Genomic DNA, 23,918 nt, shown 5'->3' on the forward strand with positions numbered 1-23,918 from the left:
AACCCTCCACGTTTTTCTGTGCGTGTGCCCAGTGCACGCACAGGGTACAACTGTACTTCTGTCATTTCTGAATGGGAGGAATATGGAATATATAAGTGAACGGTTTTGTTGACTCCCCCCATTCTCTCTCTGTTTTTTTTCCACCTTGATGACGCAGCTGCAGGTTGCTTTCTTCTGTTGCTGAGAGCTCTCCGTTTCCACAGACTGCTCGCTGTTTCCGCAGCAGTGCCGTCGTGAGTCGGTAATAGGCTGCGTGTCCGCGGTCTGTGCCCTCCTCCTCTATCCCCTCGCCCCGCCTTTTCATCGGGAGGGTTTCTTCTTCCATATCCATCCATCATTTTTATTCCCTTCTCAATTTTTTTCCCCCTTGTTCCTCACTGTACACGATCTTGACGGCTCAGTTAAACATAATGGGGATTTAAAACAGGTGGAAAACTCTCAGAGTCTTTCTCTCTCCATCCGTCCGTCGCACTAAAGCTTCAGGGGATCATGCAACATCTGAAACCATGGCGAGCTCTGCTCCTTCTGGCGGTGCTCTACCAACCAGCTGTCTCTGAGAAATACGGTAAGATGATGATGCTGCATATTACAATTTAGTTAAGAGAGTGAACAGTGAACAGCTACATATTCTACTGTAAAACATCCTTACTTTGCATGGTGCATCAAGTGCGTTTGTGCATTTCAAGAGGGAACTGTACATGTCTTTACCAAATTAACTCAGTGATTGCATCTGTGGGTAAATACAGGGGGCTATAATCATATTAAACAGGGGAGGAGAAGAGATGGAAGATAAGAGAGGATGGGGAAGAGAAACACTTAGTCTGTTTCAAAGGCTGTTTTATCTTATAGCATCATAAAAGAACAGGTTAGATCATATCGCTCATGACATCTCACCACTTTCACTCTGCTTTTTTATTGTGCTTACAGTTATGTTTTTGCCATAAAGACAGTGACACAGAGCCACACGCTCTAAATGGAACATTAGAATGAAAACACTAAAATTACATTGCATACATAAAATTAAAAAAGCACTTATTTGTTGTGTTTGAAATCCAAAACTTCATCTATGTTTTCTGTGCTCAGGGAATAAAATGGAAATCACATTAAACATGCTCTTTACTCAGTAAAAGACATTTAGAGGAGTAGAAGTGCAATTATAATTTCTAATACGTTTGTGTGCCATGAAAATACAGTGACAGCTGCAGTGTTTTCTGGCAGTTTAATATCATTAACAATAACAGTCTTGCTGTGAATATTTAGAACTGATTTTGACTTGTATAGATATTACCGTACTTGTTTTTGTTGGTAGCTGCATTGATTTGACCTTTTTTAATGAGACAATTGTGCAACAAGTGAGCTTCATACCCATTAGTCTTTTTATTTTTGTTTCCGTAGCAGTGCAGAAACAAATCTTGTCTTTACAAGATTTGAATTTAGCATTCCACTGAAGAAATTTAGCCACTGTTGACTTTAATTAAAGTATTTTCCTTTTGCTCATACGCTCAGCCCCTGAAAATAAAAAGAGCATCACCATTGCTTACCCTCCCCTTTTCTGTGTTTAATTTGTATTCATTCAGATTGATTAATGTTTATTTGGCGTGGTTTATGAGTTTGTTTGAATGTTTTTATTGCCAAAATTTATTAAATAGCATGTAACTGTTATCGGAAATTGATTAGAGCAATTTTAGAGAACACAAATAAATCTACTTGTATTTACATAGAATAATGCATAAAAATAAGAGACAACCTGATAAGCAGCTGTGATCAACAAGGAGGTCGTGTCAGTACCATAGAGGGAAATTAGTACTGGTTCTTTCAATCACTGGCATCTCTTTGCCTCCACTGTTGTTGTTTTTACACTTCAGATTTATCCAACTGTTTGCCGTCTATCCATATGTGCAACGGTATGATGCTCATGTCTCCTTTTACATCTTAGCAGTCAGTTTTTTCCCCTTAGGGTCAGATGTCCTGTTGCTATGAGAAACACTGCTTTTGGATGATTGCAATGTTTGGTCTACTTTGCAAGGATTTGTTACACGATATCTGTTTTGTAAGAAAGAATAATAATTGGAGATGCACAGTGACACATTTGCTATGCCCTGGGTTTAATGCCTGGGTCTTTCTGTATAGAGTTTGCATTTTCTCCTTGTGCATGTGTGGTTTCTCTCCGGGTACTCCAGATTCCTCCCACTGCCCCAAAACAGGACTGTTAAATTAAGTGGTCTTTCAAATTGTCGTGAAGTGTAAGTGTGCATGGTTGTTTGTTCTGTGTGTTTCTGTGTTTCCCTGCAATGAATGGATGGATGGATGGATATTAATTGGTAGATATTATGGTGAAAAGATGGAATTTTTGCCAGCTCTTTGGTTGTCTAAAGCTATGTTTCTTTGACAAGTAGTTATTTAAGTTAGATTGAAAACCCACCTGTTTGGAGTTGCTTTTGAACCTAATTCCAACATTGACCAATATATTTTATTATGTATTAATGATTTTGATTATGGCAATTTACAAAATGTTGTTTCTCAATGGATGACTGTGCAGTGTTTCTTTGACTTCATTTTTGTCTTTTTTGATGTAAAGCACTTTGAACTCCCTTGCTGCTGAGTTGCGCTATGCAAATAAACTTGATTGATTGAATGATTAATTATTTGTTGTTATCCTAAACTGCTTATGTAAAAAAATTGCTTGATTAGTGACACTGTCTATCAAGTAGGATCAAATGTCCTACTATTAAACCAAAACTGTGATAATAGTGACACTTAAGTCCTAACTAGTAAGATTTTGCTGTGTTAGTCAATGATCATCATATTAAACTAATGTGACTGTTTTTGACAATCACATTTTTATTGCTCCAAAATTCTGCAATAAAAACCCTGACATTGAATAGCCTAAATTATGTATTACTGATTTGATTTGTTGATTGATTATTTGATATAACTGTACTGAAGAAACAAATGTGCCCCAATGTCATTGTGCATACATACACTGTACAGAAATGCACAATGACAATAAAGACTACTTTACCTTTTGGCATGTAGGGTAAGGTGCTCATTATATACGTACATTTTCAATGTCCTTAATGGTTTTTTGATTGCAATTTCGATTACTAATTTGAAACAATAAAAATCTAGTTGGCCGTTTGTTGGTCTAGTTCAATGTTTTCCTTCTCCAGTAAAACATACTCAGACCAACAGGTACAAAAGTTCTACTACTAAGCCAAAGTGCCTCTACAATAGCACAAAAGTCTTGATCAGTGAACTTTTAGATTCACTATCTAATAATAAGACTCCATTTATGTCTGAAATTGTAGTATACAAGAGAACTAATTGACATTAAACCCCATACTGAACTATTATTATTGTTGCAGTCTACATTCTACTCAACTGGTTATCTAGTACAGCCCTGTGGTGTTTCTTGTATTAATGGAAAGACAGACAGACAGACAGGCAGGCAGACAGATAGGCAGAGATGACATGGTGCACACCACAAGGTTCACTCATTTCTATTGACTGGAGAGAAAAACTAAGACATAGAAAGCTGTTCAGTGTTCAACTGACATAGCTTTTTTTGTGTCATGGCAAGCCCCCTTTGATAAGCTGCTCAGTGAAGAAAGTCATAGTAATCATGTCAAAAATTGTCACTGGTAGAACATACAATACATATTAATTTACTATTTTGAAGAAGTACGGTGAAATATGGAATAAGCAGTAGCAAATGTCTAAATTGTGGAGTGAAGGGGCAAACCAGAAAGGAGCATGAAAATGATGGCTTACATCAAGGATATCGAATATTTACTCAAACAGATTGCCATATGGGCTGCTCTTTTGCTTATGAAAATGTTTAATACTGGGATTTTTTTTTTACTTGAAATCTGATTCCTTGTTTTTTTGTCTTGCCCTTTTGGTTCAACAGATGCTCTGTCCCTCACATCAGTCAGAGTTTGATGACTGGCACAGAAATTTAACCCAATTGTTCAATGAAAATAGCAACGTTAGACTCTTTCTTCTTTTTCCAACCACTCTAATAAAGGTTAATCATTGCTGACAGGATAGTCCACAATGGCACAAGACTCTGTTATTTGTAAAGGAAAGCACCTTTGCACGCAAGATTGACACTCAGGAAATGTTTCTTTCCTGAAACTAAAAGAAATGTTTCTTAGTCAAGTTTCAGGAGAAATTATGAAACCGCAAAACATTTTATGTGTGTTTTGTTCTATGGATACGCATAACTATTGCACTTTTTTTTTTATTTAATCAGATAAAATCATTCTCAACACTAAAATTCATGTGCTGTATTTAATTTTGTTTGCAAGTTCATATTACTGATTATGTTTAATTTAGTTAAACTGGTCCCTTCAAGCATGGATTTCCAAATTTAAAGAGATCCAAGGTGTGATGTGAGACAGAGAAAAGACAGAAAGCCAGACGGTCTTATCCATGCATCCATATCTTTCTCTGACCACCTGTTCCTTCCCACACTACTAATACATCAAGGTCTTACTCACCAAGCTAAAATAGAAAATTTTAACAGTTAAAAAATAAAGACAGAGGTATCACCATTAGGTGTTTAGAAGCATGTTTAGAAAAGGACATTTTTGTACCAATGTTATTTTCAGATCCAAAGCTTTAAACTAAACTATGCAAGTACTGCAGATGTCTTTAGGTTGTTGCATCACTAAATTAATGATAAATAATCATAAATAATGAAAAATAGTAGTTCGATAGATAAAAATAGTGATTTGTACATTGCAGCGTATAATGAAAAAGTGTTTCTTTGAACCAGTTTAAAAAACTACTCGTACAGCTAATTTTATTAGTTATGCTCAAGCTAAAATTCTGATTTGAATTATTCTGAAATCAGAATTGCAGTTTTTGCAAAACTATTTCTCCTACTTGGTTCAAAGAAACCTTTCATTCATTGATATGCGAGACCAATTTTAGTAAGTGAATCTGGACTGAACTCGTTTCGCCCTCTAAGTGTGCTTTAAATCAACTGTTGGCATGGAAATATCTGCAAAAGATGGTAATTTGTCAGCTTTCTCTGTGTCGCTCTGTCTCAGGTTGCCTGTTTGAGAGAAAACTGTGCACAAGGGATCAATTCTGCTCTGATGGTGAGTACAGCCTACAGTCATGCAGAAAAAATTGACTATGTCCTTTTTGTTAAAACTTCATGTTTTATTTTTTGACCCAAAAATGTGACTATGTCTGTAGGATCTTTAAGTGCACACACAAACAGATAGATATTAAAACATGTGTTAAGTGTCAAAATAAGCACAGGGTTAAATGTTTGTGTACAAAAATAGACAAAAAATCAAGGATTCCTCCCCTTTTACTTCATTCGTCTTCATCTCTCCGTCACCTGTCCCTCTATTTTTCGTCATCTCTATCTAAACCCCTCCCCACTGACCCCCAGTTTCCATAGCAACACTGACATCACGGTGAGGCCAACTCCCCCACAGTTGTTGTGTTGATACAGCGATGAGTCACTAACACGCACTTACGTCCCTCTCTGTGGAAACGGCACTTACGCACACACTTGATGGTTGAGCAGAATACCAAATGGATAAGTGAGCTTACTTACACTCCAAAGAAAGGAAGAATAGGAGAAAAACATTCGGAGATCCACCCAAAACACTTAGTTATTTTTAAACCACTTTGCTTCTTCAACAGCCTAGTTCGCAAAATAAGCCATAAGCAACATTATTCGGCCCCAACAAAGGCTGATTAAGTTTTTTTTAACAGTGTGAGAGACCCTTAACACCAGGAAGAAAATAAAATGGCAGCCATTACATTCTATAAAAAAAAATCCTGCAATGACTAACACTGCAACATTATGAAAAAAACGTTAAAAATAACGTTTTTGAGAGACACGAGTACAGAAACAGCAGCAGAATTTAGTTAATGGACAAAAGTCATACTTTGTGATTTAAAAAATGTTGTTGCTAGGTGACCACTTTTTACCACTGATGCCCATAATTTTACCTGATAATGATTAGGAATTCTGGACTGACATGTACTTACTAAACCTTCACAAAGTACTTAAGATAAGTAGCGACATCAGCTTGATCTTATACTTTAGAACCTGCTTGGTGAAAAATGACCAATTTTTATTCTTTTGCTATGTCATTCTTGGGTCATATACCCATCAAGTCCATTTGTCACATTTACCACAATTGGATGGAATTGGATTGAGTTGACAAACACTGCGAATTATTTTAAGAGTAAAGCCGTGTCTTGCAGAAATTATTTTTGACAGATTAGTATTCTGGAAATCGTTGGTGTCAAGCTATGATTACAAGTTGTGACTTTAGGGTACTTAAAATACCGATGTTTCTTTTTTCTGTCTTGTTTCAATTCTGCTCATAAAAAAGCATCCAGAGTCCATCTAGTTTTTTTTAGTTGGACTTTTTAATTTTGGATCTTAAAGATGTGATAAAGGATAAAGACATGTTTACAAAAATATTTAGATTCATTAAAACTGGCTGTTTTTGGTACTCCCTTAAATGAGGTTTTTATCAATGACTTATTCAGCTGTTTTACTTTGATCTTTGGTAAGTTTAAGTATAGCAATATGCATTTTAGTTAAGGAAACACATGATACACATTGCCCTGCATTTAGTTAGTAACTTTGGCCCAAAATATGCATTTTAGTTAAGGAAACACATGATACACATTGTCCTGTGATGACTACAAGAGATATAGACATAGTAACTCAAATGCATTGTTACAGTTTAATAAGAGACAAGATGTGCTTGGTTTGCATTCTGTTACCTGATTTTTGTTATGTTCTCAATATATTGTTTCAAATTGCTTTAAATGAAAACACAAATTAAAATAAATGAAGCTCCATTTGTCTAAACAGTTTAAAAAAGCAAAAATTTCTTCAATGTTGATTAGACATGTTGTATCAGATTTAAAGCAGGCAATAAGCTTCTATTCAGCTCGCTGCCTCCTCTGCTTCTTGCTTTTGTGAGGATTTTTTTTTTCTTTTTTTCTGCATTTCATTTGACGTCACTAAATCCTAAAGTGAATAAAAATTCCCTGCTGTGTGCCTTCTATACATTCCTCCCACTACAGACAATATAAATTGTACCTACTTGGTAAAATTCTACTGTACCATGCTTGTCGTTTTAACAAAACCTAATGAAGTTATGAAGCATATCCTCCCAATGCTGAGACACAACTCTGTGACCCAACAATTACCAATAATTGATTAATTTCCTCTTTGGGTTGAGGAGAGGTTTGATCTGCACATTTAATGTATCATCTTCATTTATAAATAGGTTTGCAGTGATTCCATAAAATGTTGAAAATTATACAACCTGATTGCTTTAGGGTATTTTAAGTGTCATAAACAGAGCAATATTGCATTTTAGTGTAAGGTTGGCAACCCTGGTTAGGGGTTAATCTATTAACAGGATTAGCTATTTCATCAAAGAAATGGGCCGAAGTTACTAATATGCAAAAAAGGTGGATAAAATTTACCAAGAAGGGGGCAGAAAAAAATTATCTATGATCTAAATCACTAAAACAATTTTTGGATTAAAACAAATTGTTCACCCTCCCATTCCTATACCGGTATAATGTTAGAAAGATCACATAACAACTGGTGCCTATCTATAAAGGACAATGAGCAAAAAACATTCTACCATGGATAGGTCACCAGTCTGCCACAGAGACATTCACAACAAATAGCCATTTGTGGGGCGTGCCGTGGTGGCGTAGGGGTTAGCGCGACCCGTATTTGGAGGCCTTGAGTCACGGGTTCGACTCCCGGACCCAACGACATTTGCCGCATGTCTTCCCTCCTCTCCTTCCCTGTTTCCTGTCAGCCTACTATCACATAAGGGACACTAGAGCCCACAAAAAAAACCCTGGAGGGGTAAAAAAAAATAGCCATTTGTAAGCATACTCACAAACCAGAGAGACAAATTAACATTATGTGCATTTTGAAAAGAATGCAACACAAAAAGGCTTCGACCAGTGCAGCAAGAAAGACAAATTAAAGAAGAACATGAAACACAGACGACAGAAAGACAATCACAACATATAAACACAACAATCTACTAACAATGTGGAACCAAAAAGGGAGAGGCAGCTATGGCTCTGTAAGTAATCATTATCTAGCTGGAACGATTAGAGTCCAATTCCAGCATTCTACCCTGCCACAGGTTGATATTCAAGGCAAGGTACTCAACCTCAAGCTGACTACTGAACTGCATTGTAGGGTGTACTCCTGTGATTCAAACAAAATCACTTGGTATATGCCTAAAAAACTGGTTATAGAAGCTCAGTCTACTTGTTTGGGATCTCTGTAACACAAAAAGGAGAGAATGGGCTCATAATTTAAGCACCAGACATTAAAGACTTACAGTGACCCTTTAAACTAAACTAAACAAAGCAATTTGAACTTGCACAACAATGATTTCCTTTTCATGCTGGCACTGATAAGAGCTATTAGAGTCTCCTAAGTAGAGTTCTCTTAGGCTTTTTCAATTCTGTGGTTCATCAAAAAGTAGCCTTTCAGCCATAATTGCTATAAAATGTTTAAAAGCATTTGCTGAAACACAGCTCTCCATGTACTGGAGGTAAATCTCAACAAAGTAAAAGATAATCTTCTTATACCAGCAACCTCTGCTTTTGGAATCAACACACACCAATGCTATTGTTTACCTTTATGTCCTGGGAGGAATAAAATCACATTCTGCTTCTTTTCCTTGTGTCATCTCTGCTGCTGGAAAGATAAAGCATTCGTAACTTTTTGTGATGTTTAAGCTACTTACCTTGAACATTTTAATGTTCTTTTAAAGTGTACATTAAGGAAAGTCCATTAAGAACCTACTCTATACATGAAGAAGCTATTTGTTCTGCTATAAAAATGAGTCTATTGGGTGTTAGCACATACAAAGGTGGTAATTTGATTAATAATACATTGAAGCAGGGCCACATCTAAAACATAGATGTTGCAACCAAGAGGTGGCCACCCTTATGATACATAAACATGTAGTAGCCTCTGACTTTGAAATTGAAGGAAAAGCACACTAGGTCATGAAGTCTTTGACAAAAAAATCTGAAAAGTGTGGCATGTATTTGTTTTCTGCCTCTTTTATCACAATATAAACAATTTAGCCATCATTAAAATTATTATTATGCCTCTTGTCATCATTTCTGCCCCTATTTATATTTTGAAATGAATTTCAACTGTGCTACTTATTCAGTATCAACTGACATAAACCAATTAGGCCTGAGAAATATTATGCAATATACAACTGATGGTAAGTTTTTGGAATTTTAATATCTGAAATAAAAATAATGTACTTCAGAAAACACATAAAAATATCATAAACACTGTCATTTACCACAAACAAAAATAATCTCATAACTGAAGGTCAAACAAATTTTCAGTGCTAAAATATAAAGTGTATCTCTACCCAACATGTTTTGTTGTATTGATTTTTTTTTACTGAAAGACTATAATTAGATTTTTAGAATTTCCTTCATAGCATCATACTGACATGTACAATCATATTTATAGATTGGCTAATATCTAATTATGCTGTCATGTTTTCATTCAACTTTCACTGTTGCTTCCGTCATCATTAACTCCCTTCTCCATATTTTGTCTTACCTTACCATGATAGACAAAAATCATTGTAAATTTCATCATGATTATTTAAATAGACAAGGTCTCTTACAAAAGTACAAACAAAAGCTAAACCGCGTAGGTGTGTATCGATCCTTACACTTAAATTCACATTCAGGATTTTGTTTTACTTGGAAATCAGTCTGACCTAACATGACTCACACCTTCCCCCATGTGCAACTCCTGACTTTTTGCCATTCTGTTTCTGGTTATAAAACTGTCTTATCAGCTCAGTATAAATTTCCCCCCACCCCCTTATCTCTCTGTAGCAGATTTGGTTGTGTGCAGTTTAGCCGGTGTGGTGTCTGCAGTGACTCATCAGTGCACCAAATGGAAAAAAAAAATATTCTCCCTGCATTATCTTTCTTCTCTCTACACTTATGATCTATATAGCGATCTTTTCTCACAGCAAAATCTGAGAAAACTAAGTTTTGTGAAAAAAAAAAATCCAACAAGAATGTCCCTTATTTAAAACAGTTTAAAACAGCTGTTTCAGGACGGCTAAACCGGGTTTAAAAACAGACACTGGCAGAAAAGGAAACTTGTCAAACCGACAGTGAGAATCAATGTAGATTTCTAATTTTTCAAACAATAACTGACTTGAGTAATAGATGTCCATCCATCCAATCATTCTGAACGTGTATCCTTGCAGGGTCACAGGGTGGGGAGTTGGTGCCTATCTCCAATAGGCATTGGGCAAGAGGCAGGATAACATAGAGACACACAACTATGCACTAAGAGCAAACTGAAGTATTTAAATAATAAAAAAAGTGTTTTTGGATTATGGGAAGAAGCTGAAGTACCCTGAGAGAGCATAAGGAGAGCAAGGCAACTGTGCCTTTTTTTGAATGCATAATATGTGTGCGTATTCCAGATGGGTTGTTTGGTCAGTGTCAGAGCTCCAAGCAGGACCAGATCCAGTACCAGGTGACAGTTCCTGTTCTGAAGAGGATGCAGGAAGTCCTCAAACAGCTCATGCTGCAAGGTAAGACAGATCATAAAAAGCATCAATAGTTGGGAAATATTTAGAAAAGTACAACTGGTGAAAGTCAATTTTATGTTGAGTTAGGAGAGTAGTGCTTCATAAAGGCATTCCCCAATGTTTTTGAATGATGTTAGACATGAAATCTTTCATGATATAAAAAATTATATAAATAAATGTAGAAATTTTCTGCTGACATGCATCCATTTTTCACACGCCCTCTTAAAGCTGATCTTTTATGGTCTTGCTTAATTTTGGTGTGTTTTGTGCAGGTCTGTCATGGCAAGATGACATAACCCAGTACATTTTATCAAAAGAACTGAAGAGAGTTCCCCATACCACTGCTCTCTCAAAGCCAATCTCCTCTTCACCGTCTTCTCATTCATCTCAGTGAGCACTTGTACTCATATGCTTGATGAACAAGCTACAATCATGCAGAGTAATACCCATGTAACTCTTGCCTGTGTTTCTGGAATGTTTCACAGCTCAAAACAGCATGTCTCCCACCACCCCAACTCTAAATCAGGGTCCACATCTTCTGGTGGTAAATATGTGGACTACATGTATGTTGAGCCTCCTCAGACCCCACTGCGTATGCAAACAGCACCCTTGGACCCATACGCCTATCACCAGGTATATAAGCATGCTTGATATAAACCAGCCGAAGTTGACTGGTTTAATTTAAAGTCATAGTTTCACAGCAGTCAAACGTTTAAATCTAAACTCAAGCCAAGATCAATCCTCAATGTAGTTGATTCAATTATAAGTAATAGTTTTTAATCTTGATCAATCACAGCACAGATACCAAGATGAAGTGGAAAGATCTCTTCTGAATGCAAGAGGCGGATATGCTCGCCCCTCTTCAAGGTCTCAGGGCAGCCAGAGGGAACAAGAGCGGGACCGGCAGCTACTGCAGGAAGTTCTGTCTCTATACCTGGCGTCTGCGCAGCCGTCTTATCGGCATAGAGGGTCTGCTCCCATAGCTCCTGCAGGTAAATCCATATTCATATTATTTATTGTTTTACATTATTATCTCTTGGTTAGCTCCGAGAGATCTTGCATTCTTGACTTGGAAATTACCATACCATACCAACTTTATCTATAAAGCACTTTAAAACAACCACAGCTGATACAAAGTGCTGTACATCAAAACACAACATAACAATAAAAAAGCATAAAATAAAAACTTACAGTTTAAAAACCAAAACATACAATTTAAAACTAGATCCCGCTAGAGTTGAAAGCCAAATAAAATAGAAGGGTTTTAAGACGAGCTTTAAAATTATGTTCATTGTATTATAAATCATTGATTTTGGCAACAACAACAAAAAAACATTTTCACATAGCTCTAGTCTTGTTAGATATTTTACTAACTAAAAAGATCAAAATATCCATATTATATCCATATGATTGTTGTCCATTCTATATTTAATATTTGTTTTATTTGAGAAGGTACTGTGTATATGTGCTATAAGTTTCTGGGAACTTGTAAGTGGAGTCTATAGGTGAGCCATTTCGAACTGAGCAGGTGTGTTATGTGCATATGGGAGAGAATAACTTCTTTGAGACTTAGTGTAGGCTTAGTAACTGTGCAAATGCTTAACATCCACTAAAATCGAATCTATTATTAGGGAACAGTCAACGTCAAAAATATTTATATGTTTTGTATATTAGATGTTAATTTGTTTTAGTAACTCAATTTAAAATGTGAAACACATTACTGAAGTCTTTAATTCTAGTAATTATGATAATTTTATGCTTACGGTTAATGGAAATATGACATATTAAATTGGAATATCACATCAGAACAATATAAAGAAAACCTTTTTGATTAAGAAATGTAGGTATGTAAGAAATGTATGAAAAATATGTTTGAAGATTGTTAATTTTACAAAGCAAGGAGCCTCATCAGAATGAATAATCTCACTAATTTATTGAAAATTGCAGTACATTTTACTTCAACATTTATTATGTGATCTTTTAAATCTTCAGTAATAGTTATTTGTTTACTGAAATGTACTACTGTTAGTCCAGCCCTTGCAACATTTTAGGAGAGCAGTACTTGTTTTTTATTATTACTTCTTAGGCCACTTTCATCTGGCATGAATTATTTAGACCTAAAGGGACATTTTAACTCAAAATGATGAATCTGCTGTGAAGGCAAAGGATAAAAAAAACGCTGGAAAAAAAAACCAAGTTTTAGATTATGTCTTTCTGTTTACAATAGCCAATCAGAAACAATATTTTCTCTTTTCTTTATTTGAATCTAAACAATTTTAAAGTCAGACAAGAGAGGAGTAAATTAGCACCAATAATTCACAGTACTATAAATTGATTAATGAATTTAGTATATGCAGATCTTTTACAATTCTCATTTTTCCCTGTTTATTAGATATTTGACTTTTAGAAACTACTCTCACTCCGCTGTATAATTACTGTAGATATGACACTTTTTTCTTTTGTGCTACAAGTTCCTGGTTAAAAGCCCTCTTCCAGTTTTTGTAAGACCAAATATGCAATTTAATGTCAGTCAAACTGTGTTTTGATTGGCATTTCTGTGAATACAAAAAACATAGAAGAATTTGGTTACTGGCAGTACATTGCAAGTGACAGTGTCAAACTAAAAACTTTGAATGGGATTTTTATGACGCATTTTTTAAGTTATATTTAAAGAATAACAGTTATTTGCTTTCTAGACGGAACAGCAGAAATATGTTTGTATTAAAATGGTCAGGTAAAAAAACTGATCTGTAATGAGGGGAAAAGCCAGTCTTAAATATTTTAATAAGCAATTAAAATCTAACAGATAATTACTGTAGATAATACTGTTGTTGGTGTCAGTATTTTAAGTTTGCCAATTCATGCTAAAATATCAGATAAATTACAAACACACACAATTCATTCATAACAACTTTCTGTTTTTATGTACAGGTTTGCCTTATTATGAAGATTTAGAGCTACCAGTGGACTATGTGGAAGACTACACTCTAGAGGAGAGGCTTGGTACTGCAGGAAGACAACCAAACATTCAGAATAAAAAAGCTCCACAGGAGTCTGCTCCCCTGGTTGCAAATAATGGTGAACAAAAGGGCTTAAGATTACAGTTTTAATTTAGTAGTGTAAGACCTCTAAGTAAAATCTAGCACAATCTGCTTTCTAGCTGTGTAAATACACTGCTCTTCCATGTTAGATGGCTTGCTCCAGAGGATGTCAGGTGTCTTGCAGAAGTACAACATTGATCCCAGGGAACTCAGTCAGGAGCAACTCTACAAGCTGGCTCTCATACTGCAGCTGCTGCAAGGGCAGGACAAGACAGGTACAGCATGAAATATTTACAGTACCTCTCTCAAGTTCTGCTACTTTTTAAAAAAATTAAGTAAAAGGTTTGTTTTTAGGAGGCAAGCTGTATCATGTTTTAATGTACAAGTCTGAAACTGAACTTTGTCTCTCTCAAAATAGAACCAAATGAGAAAGATCTCATCACTCTTAAAGAGGTATGTCAACCCTCATATTTAGCAGTAATTGAAACATGTAACCATAAACCTTTTACACTGTTCAGCTAGATATACTATCTTGACTGATAGACTGGTCTATCACCTTTATAGATGCAGTTGTTACAAAAAGAAAGTATGTCCAAACCAGATAAGGCTGCTCCTGTTCCTGGTCCACTTGATGCTCCTGCTGCTCCCTCTGCTACAGTCCCTGATAAAGCTCTACCTAAGAGTGCCAGCATCCCTACATCTGCCTCCAAGCCTCCACAGGCTGCTCCTGTTGAAGTTGAGAAAAGCTTTAAAGAGCCTTTAGTAGAAGGTATGGAAGGTAAAGAGGAGTATGGGTACATCGTCACCAACCAAAGGTCAGCATTTGTGCTTATAGCAATATGCAGTTATTATTTATGATCATTTGTAGAAAAAAATGGAGAACAGCTAATGCGTTAAACAAGATTAATATAACTGGGAACTTTTTTTTCCTGCAGTCCCCTGAGTCTGTATGATGGAGTGAAGCTTTTGCAACTTCTGGCTGAAAAAATACACCTGACAACCAGCAGCTTCATCAACATTAGGTAAGGGTGAAATAGTGTCACCATGCCAGAGGGCAACTATTTTACTTTTTCATGAGACTTCAACATGCATGCTGTTTTTTGTTGTGCGTCACCAGTGTGGTGGGTCAGGCGCTGACTTTCCGCATCCGCCAGAATGAACACAACATGACGGCTGCAGAGGTGGCTGCCAAAGCCGGTGAGATGCACACATTCTCTCTAACACTTATGATGCATAGCAACACATACACATGGGCATTGTGCGTGGGCACTTTATTCAGTCACACTTGCAGTTTTGTGCTTTTCTCCAGTCTTGTTTTTTGAGATGCTTTTTCCACCTCAACAGAATCTGAGAAGAACTTTCTGGAGTCTGAGACTGGCCTGAAAATCGTCCAGACTGGTGTAGGAGAGGTAATTCAAACAGATGGTTAAAGAGACTGACAGAAAGTCAAACTACTTTTGGCTGTTATTTTTGATTTATCTTTTCATTTGTTTTTGTTTTTGTAATCACTTTAATTACTTCTAGCTATTAATGCAAAAAACAAAAAAGTAAGGCCTGGCTTCGCCCTTGTGTATCCACTTAGAGTTTGTACACAAGCTGCATCTTCTAACTTGTTTTTATAAGTGGAGACCCAAGTTTCATTAAAGTGGAAGGTAAAATATAATAATACAATTTAAACCAATTGTCTACCTGATTTGCCTATTGTTGTACAACATTTTAGGACTGCATCACAGTTGCCATCTACAGAAGTAAAAAAAAGTGTTTATTTTAATGAGCAGGTTTAGAACGTTTCAGTGTTGTTGCTGCCGAGGAAGTGACTTTAACCTTACAAATTAATAGCCATAACAACCGTGCCACAATGACTCATACACTGCAGTTGTTTGTCGGAAGTAAAAGTCTGTGAAAGGCAAAAGCAACATCTCTCTGTTATTAACAAAAATAACTTTGATTGTGGGGATTGATTTTGGAAAGCATCAGCTCCTACCTTGAAAAGTATTCCATGTGCATCGTACACCTTAATATACATTAGGTTATATTAAAATATATAAAACATTCAATCTCAAAAATGTTCTCAACCAATCTGAAAGCATGGCTTTATCTTCCTTTCTAGAAAGTTTTACACATTGAGATAAAAAAAAAGTCCAAGATTATTTATTCCCTGGATTCAAAATTCATTAAAAATCAACACAAAATGTGATGCAGGTTGTAAATGTAAAGAATTAGGGATAGAAGATAACCAATCTAATGAAGAATAACATGTGTATCAAGCAATAGTTAACCACTACGAAGAGAGAAAAGAGTGAAACAAATGTTTGGAGAAAATCAAAACAAAAATACTTCTAATTCATACACTACTCTTAGTTTGAAAGTGAGACAGTGTGCCTTGCATAAGATTTGACCTTCTGTTTTAACTCTTTTTGTTGGGTGTCTTTCATGACAGTTGAATCTTAGCACTAAGATTATAATAAAATATATTTTTGATTCAGGAATCTAGTATCGATTTTGAGTGCTTAAAGAGGTATTATTTAGTTCTCAACTGTTAAGCCTTGCTACACAACAAACACCAGCAGTGCATGTATCTTACCTTCAAGGACTGTTTTCCATCCCCCACTACCATTAAAGCTGTAATGCTGTGAGTCATTTTTTTTTCTCCTGTGTGTGTGTGTGTGCATAAATCTGTAGCCAGAGCTAGTAAGTCAAGCGACACTTTCAGAAAGCCAGTACTTCACTTGTTGCCATGGCATTTAAACTGCTCCACCTCCCATCCTTTACTCCCAGATCCCAGGTGCTATGGCAACTGTCATACAAGCATCGGTGACCTCAGTATCTGCCATTCACACAATGAGCATCCCCCACATCTCCTACTTTGCGCAAAAAAGATTAATGACAAATTAAGTATAGATGATTCGCAAAAAAAAGATAAGCTACTTTTCTTGCAATATTATGAATTTTATCTTTTAAATCATTCCATAATTTATGTGCAATGAGTGTTACTCATTGCACATGCTTCACAGTGGCTTTTTGTTGAGATTAATAATTTGTACATAAATGTAAAAACACAAGATCTTAAGACTGCAACTGTTCCTTCGGTCTATGTGGGTTGCATATTACAAACTGTTTTACAAACACGTGGGATGGCATTGCTTGGATAGCATTGATGTGCGGAGCGACCCATGGGATGGTTGGTTGGTCTTTATGGGGACCTCAGCTGTCTTTTTACTAGATTTATAGAGCACAGCACTCTGACCTTTCAGACATCTGTCTGTGAAACTCAACCTCGTTGCTCGATGAGCACACACAGCTGTCTTGTGCTGTTACAGAGAATCAAATCAATTGTGAAAATAACATTAGGCGACCTTTAAGTCAGAGTCATGACATAGCACACATTCTGAAGCACCTTGACAACTGAGGTTTAAGACAAGCAATGCAGTGATACTTATTTGATAATACCAAGTTTTCTTTAAAGTTGTACACTGAAACGTTTGCTACTTTTTTTTTCCAGAGAACAAATGCACGAGGTCTCCCTCAGGTAATTAGGGTCCCTCCAGGATCCAGTGGTACAGTCATCACCCTCGTTTCCATGGCAGTGGTCGGAGGTGTGCTCGTACTGGCAATGGGCATAGCTTGTTTCAGGCACTATGGTCATCAAGTAGCCAATGGTAAACTTGGCTTGGGGCCAGAAGGAGGAGCAGAAACACACTTTGACTACCAGGTGAGACCAGGTTACAGAAAGTGTAAACCTAGCAGGGGTATTTTACAAATTTAAAATGGAACATGTTAGTAGCAGTGTTGCCTTGCAGCAAGAAGGTCCTGGGTTCAATTCCCGGCCCAGGGTCTTTCTGCATGGAGTTTGCATGTTCTCCCTGTGCATGCATGGGTTCTCTCCGGGTACTCCGGTTTTCTCCCACAGTCCAAAAACATGACTGTCAGGTTAATTGGTTTCTCTAAATTCTGCCTAGGTGTGAGTGTGTGTGCATGGTTGTTTGTCCCATCTGTCTCTGTGTTGCCCTGCGACAGACTGGCGACCTGTCCAGAGTGCACTCTACCTCGCCCGAAACGTTCGCTGGAGATAGGCACCTCCCGACCCCACTAGGGACAAGGGTGTACAGAAAATAAATTTGTTCCATGCTATGTTTTCTAAAGCACAAATTATGCAGCATTCTATCAAATTCACCAGACTCAGAAGGAGTACAAATTACCATGAAACCTTCAGAAAAATTGAGGAGATTTTTAAAATGGGGATATAATTGGGGATAACGCTAGAGTTCGACGCATAATTCTAACATGCGTTTTATTGTGTAAAGCTTGTACAGTATCATTAGCTCAATGCATTTAACACATGCATTTTATCACTTTGTTTAGGAGCTCTGTCGACAGCACATGGCCTCCAAATCTTCCCTCTGCCGTCAAGATTGTGTTGGAGGGGTGAGCAGTGGCATGGCGGGGCCTGCAACAGGACCCGGAGCCGGCGGACGGAGGGGCACAGACACGTCGCGTGTCAGCAGCGTGTCATCCCAGTTCAGCGACGGGCCGCAGCACAGCCCGTCCTCCACTCACAGCTCTACCCCGTCCTGGAGCGAAGAGCCAGCTCAGTCTAATATGGACATCTCCACGGGTCACATGATACTGGTGAGGGGACAACAGAGCACAGAAAGTGTAATGGAAAAATATGTCCAGGTGCATGCGGTGTGAATATTGATTTCTCTTGTGTCGGCCAGGCATACATGGAGGATCACCTGCGTAACAAGGACAGGCTGCAGAAGGAGTGGGAGGCTCTGTGCTCCTATCAGGCTGAGCCCTGCTCTGTGTCTGTGGCCCAGGAGACTTCCAACATGGACCGAAATCGTCACGCTGAAGCCCTCCCCTGTTAGTCCTCAATCAATCCTTCTTTCTGATCATTTCTGTCACTGTGTTTGCTCTGTGGAGTGAGTGCTGATATAAAAAGTAAAAAGCAGCACGAACAATAAATATAGTACTGCTTTTTTTCACAAATATATTAAACACTGGTTGGCTGGAGACTCTTTACAAGCAATGTTTATTTTTCAGATGATCACTCTCGTGTGAAGTTGAAGCAAGAAGTTAACATCAATAAACAGGATTACATCAACGCCAGTTTTATTGTAAGAAATCACTGATACAATGACCAAGATGCCTATATGATCTAACCAAAAAGTCTAATTTTATCTTCCACTTATTAAATGTGAAGATTTTATAAGATCCATTATCTGAATTAGGAGAATAAATAATAAAGAAAATACAAACACTTAACATATACAAATTGAAATGTGATACCTGTTTGTGTTTCATAGTTTTCACCCCCTCACCTAATTTTCTTTCCTGCCAACAGAAGATCTGCATGACTCTTGTTTCTCTTTGTGACTTTCAGTTTGATCATGACCCTCGCCAACCAGCCTATATTGCCACACAGGGACCTTTGCCCCACACTGTTGCTGATTTCTGGCAGGTCAGTTAGGCTTTTTATTGGTATTTGTGCTCCCATCCTTGCATTGCGATGCATTTGTTCTTCAAAGAAACTGTGGAATAGTGTATGGGACAAGTTACAGAAGACAGTACATTATACTAGAAAATGTAATAAAACTTTGGTGCACTTCAAAAGTATTTACAGCTCCTGAAGAAGAACATTAATGAGAGAAACAATCAGGTTTCATGGTAACTAGAGAAATTGTAGAGACAAATGGCTCAGGTGCCAGAGTGCATCATCATTTATCATTAACTGGACCAATCTGACTCGAAAAACAGATCTCAAGATATGATCTTAACATTATAAATATGTAGCTCAACAGAAAACAGGATATTTCTCATTCTTACTTCTCTGTGATAATCAAAGTGGTCTCTTTGAAATGCAGATGGTTTGGGAGAACGGCTGCACAGTGATTGTGATGATGACTGCTCTGGTGGAAGATGGGGAGAAGCAGTGCGAACGATATTGGCCTGATGAAGGTTCTTCTCTCTACCACATCTATGAGGTTTGTTTTCAGCTGTAACCTTTAAGTACATGATGGGGAATCACAAATAAATGTAAGAAAAAGTATTACCCTATTTTTATAACATGAATATCTAGGTTGGTGTTTGCAAAATTGCAAGTTTTTGTAAGCAAGACATTTTAAACCCTTCCCCTGTATTTTTATCCTGCTTTTGTCTTTTTCTCACCCAGGTGAATCTGGTTTCAGAGCATATCTGGTGTAAGGACTTCCTGGTGCGCAGCTTTTACTTGAAGAATGTTCAGACGCAGGAGACAAGAACATTGACGCAGTTTCACTTGCTGAGCTGGCCGGGTGACGGCATTCCCACCTCTACAAGACCGCTGCTCGACTTTCGGAGGTACAGAAACTGCACAGTCCGCAGGAACAGCTAGTATGTTATATGAACATTACACATAATTCAGTCTTTTCTATAAATAAAAAAGGATGCAGTTTGTTGAATGACGTGTTTAAGTACTTTTAAATACTTTCATCGAGTCCATGTTTTTCTTTCTTCTTGTACCTTTCCAACCATTGACCGATGTAAAAATAATAAGGCATTCTTGCTTTTTATTTCATACCACATCCATCCATCCATTCACCCATCCATCCATTCATACATCCCTCCATCAATCACCCCAGTTCCCTGTCCTTCTTTCCCAGTGTGCAGGTTGATAGGTTTGTATTTTAACATCTCCCAGTGTCATTTTTGTGGTTTGCAGCTAGTACTCTGGCTCCAGTTGCATAGTCACAAAAATGAGCATTGGCAGGTGTGACTGGCTGCTGCAGGCTTCTCCTTCTCCTCCTGTCCTATCCCCACATCCTCACGTCAAACTTGCAACCTTTATATGCCCTGTCAGTGTGTCTTTCGCCACACATCTGGTCTTATAACAAATATTTTCATATTTCTTCTGCTTCCACAACGTTTATTGTCATTCATTTTAGCAGTAACCACCTGTAACTGCTTAAGCCTCAATGTTTACAATACCTTGCAAAAGTTCTTCTACCTATTAGTTTTTTGGCATTGTGACACATTTCAACCACAAACACATTGTGTTTAATTTCAATCTTGTGTGAGTCCATCAAGACTGGGAGTAGTCAAAAGGTATAATGTTACTGTGGAGGAGCTGCTGAGATCCACAACATAGGTTGGCATGACAACTATTTGTCATACACTCCATATGGCTAGCTTTTATAGAAGAGTGTCCAAAAAACCATTAGAAATACAGTTTAACATTTGGAACAAGCCATGTATTGGATAAAGTAAGCATATCAAATAAGACTAAGATGTATCATTTTCAGAATTCTTAGTGGCGTTAAAAACAGGGCCAGAAGAAAATCTGTTTCTGACTGCAACAGATTTGAAACTGGGGAGAAAGTTAATCTTCCAACAGGACAAAACTCTGAAACATGTAACCAGAGATACAGAAATGGTTTAGGTCAAACTACTTTTATTTGTTAGAATGGCACAGTAAAACTCCAAAGGTAAATCCAATTGATAAACTGTGCCAAGAATTGAAAACTGAATATTCACAGATGTTCTCTGTCCAGTCTTACTGAACCTTGAGTCTCCAAAGTTGCAAAGGTGAAAGAAATATAAAAAAAAATATTCCCTGTCTGTCATCACAGTGAATTGTGGTTTTACAAAGTGTTGACAAGGAATTATGCCTGCCACAATTTTTGCAGTTTTGCTTTAAAAAATAATTTAAATCCATGTATTACCTATTTCCTCTTTACAATTATCCACTACTTTGTGTTGTTGTATCACAAAAAGTTTGAGTAAAATTGATGTCTGTGTTTGAAATGTGACAAAATGTGGGTATGAATATTTTTGCAAGGCACACATTATATGCCTTTAATATTTCTAGCATATTGAAAATTGTGCAATATAAATGCATTTCTCAATTTGAAAAAGAATCATATTATGAAGTTTGTGATTTGTAATCAAGAATTTTTGTTCTTTTTTCTTTCTTTCTTCACTGTCCATTTGTTGTTCTTTTCAGAAAGGTGAATAAATGCTACCGAGGTCGATCCTGCCCCATAATTGTTCACTGCAGGTAAAAAAGATATGTATTTTATATATATATATATATATATATATATATATATATATATATATATATATATATATATATATATATATATATATATATATATGCAGTATGTGGCATGAATGTTCTCAGTTTAGGTAAACTTTACTAAAAATATATATATATATTCTGGGGGTTTTCTGCAGCGATGGGACTAGTAGAGCTGGCACGTACGTCCTCATCGACATGGTACTGAATCGCATGGCTAAGGGTGAGTCACTCACACACGCACACACAATTTGGAAAATTTTAAGAACATTTTCAAAGATCCAGTCTTTGACATGTGACACACTGTTAGCACATGTCAAAGTTTAATTAACATAAGTTGACACCAGAGGGAGTTATAGTCTGGATACCATCATAATATTTTTTTCCTGTTTGTGTTCGTTAGGAGTGAAAGAGATTGACATTGCAGCCACACTGGAGCACATCAGAGACCAGAGGCCTGGACTGGTTCGCACCAAGGTACCAGCTCCCTTTATCTGGTTGTGTGTGAAGTATTTCAGCTTAACTTTTCTGACTTTTTTTTTTGGATGAAGTTCATCATAACCCAAAGGTTTTCCTCTCCTTTGCGCCTCCTGATCAGGACCAGTTTGAGTTTGCATTGACAGCAGTTGCTGAGGAGGTGAACGCCATTTTGAAAGCCCTGCCGCAGTGAGACGCGGCAGCTGAGGAACATGACCGCAACACATGCAGGCACACCAAAATACATGCTCCAAAGGAGATATTCACCATTCATCTAGGTTCATTATGCTGAGAAGAGTCTGCTAAGTCTTACTGAAATATTGTCATTACAGCCTTGTTTCCCTGTTTCCTTTGTTGTTTTTTTAAGCTTTTTGGAGCTTACTGATATGAAAAAATTGTGGTGACTGGTTTCTGGCAGGACACAGATAGGACCATATTTATTCACAATTACAATACAAATGTAATATCTATCATTGGTCTCTGATAAGTCCACCTTACTACAAAAGGATTCAGCCAACTGGTGTAAAATTAAAACAATTGTGTCTGTTTAAATACAAATGCAAGTTTTACACAACTTCTCCCATGAGTGAAGAAAGTATATGTGACCAAACAGTTGCAATATACCTCCATATGACTATGATGTCATAAAATTGATCTCAGTGCCCGCTGACAAACTGACTTTTTTGCTGCATTGATAAGTAGACCAAAATTAAAACATCTATTCCATCAATCTTTCTAAGGCAAAGCAAGGTTAGCCTACTGTTGAGTTTAAATCTTTGGATGTGGTGTTTTGTGTCACAAGAAGTGTCAGTGGTGTCAATTTCTAGACATTTTCCTTTCGAGGCTTTGTCTTTGCCTTGCTGATGTAAATGTTCTCTTCCAGCTGTGCTTCTTTAAGCATTGGATGCTGTCCATTGCTATCACCAAATCTTTCTATTTCTGCACACGACGATGCATTGTTCGCATTCTTTTACCATCTTAGTCAATGTGTGCCCTTGTGATTAATGTAAATAATTCATGCTGATGATTGTGTTTATTTCATGTAGCAGACAAATGGAAAATATCTATAAAAATGTATTTTTGACTTGACCTAAATAAATTTGTGATGTGATGCAGCAGAAAAAAATATATTTCTGAGTCGTTTTGCTTTACAGTGTGCTTTATTTATCAAATGATAGATAGGCTAGAGAAAAAGTAGGTTTCAATTGTTTTCACTGATTTCTATCTTAAATAGTTGCCATTAGAGAAGCTTTGACCCTCTGATAGCAACTTCAGTTGATTACAATTTCTAGCTAAAAATATGTAAAACAGATCAAATTCCATCCAGTGTGTGAAAGCAGTTGCTTTTCAACAAGGTTTTTTACCAACATTAATAAAATAAATAAAAATTATTAGGGAAATTTATTGTAAAAACGTCTTTGGAATTTTATTTTAGTGATTAGTCTAGTTGGCTTTGCTCTGTGCATTCCCCAGAGAATGTAGATCCCAACTTTTCCAAAATGCTGCCAACACTTCCAGATCCAGAAAGTTCCATGACAGAGGTTGAAAACTCAAAAAGAATAAAAATCGAGTAACTTGATTGTGCAGAAAGTAGCCTTCCTGTTATCTGCTGAAAGTCTTTCCAAATCTCACTTACTTACAGTTTGGATAACCAACAGACATGAATAATTGTGAAAAGTTTCTTATTTTCTTTCTCTGGCTTCATTTTTGAACATCTCA

At 36.9% G+C, this 23,918-nt stretch overlaps 1 protein-coding gene across 2 annotated transcripts; it reads left to right on the forward strand.

Moving 5' to 3' along the window:
* Positions 1 to 206: 206 nt before the first annotated feature.
* On the forward strand, positions 207 to 23,324 carry LOC102223291 (receptor-type tyrosine-protein phosphatase-like N). 2 transcript variants are annotated; one of them, XM_023336523.1, is made up of 24 exons: positions 490 to 565; positions 5,058 to 5,108; positions 10,515 to 10,625; positions 10,895 to 11,012; positions 11,108 to 11,255; positions 11,419 to 11,614; positions 13,554 to 13,700; positions 13,813 to 13,938; positions 14,082 to 14,116; positions 14,228 to 14,478; positions 14,599 to 14,685; positions 14,781 to 14,860; positions 15,008 to 15,072; positions 17,166 to 17,375; positions 18,026 to 18,292; positions 18,382 to 18,529; positions 18,710 to 18,783; positions 19,050 to 19,127; positions 19,531 to 19,650; positions 19,839 to 20,005; positions 21,648 to 21,701; positions 21,881 to 21,945; positions 22,126 to 22,199; positions 22,321 to 23,324. In XM_023336523.1, the coding sequence occupies exons 1-24, from the start codon at positions 490 to 492 to the stop codon at positions 22,390 to 22,392; spliced, it is 2,820 nt and encodes a 939-aa protein (XP_023192291.1). In that variant the 3' UTR covers positions 22,393 to 23,324. The 2 variants fall into 2 exon arrangements, with proteins under 2 accessions (XP_023192293.1, XP_023192291.1); XM_023336525.1 differs by lacking the exon at positions 5,058 to 5,108 and having other exon boundaries at positions 207 to 565; positions 22,321 to 22,392.
* The last annotated feature ends 594 nt before the right edge of the window (positions 23,325 to 23,918 follow it).

This window comes from Xiphophorus maculatus, chromosome 7 (genome assembly GCF_002775205.1).
Source record: "Xiphophorus maculatus strain JP 163 A chromosome 7, X_maculatus-5.0-male, whole genome shotgun sequence".
NCBI lineage: Eukaryota > Metazoa > Chordata > Actinopteri > Cyprinodontiformes > Poeciliidae > Xiphophorus > Xiphophorus maculatus.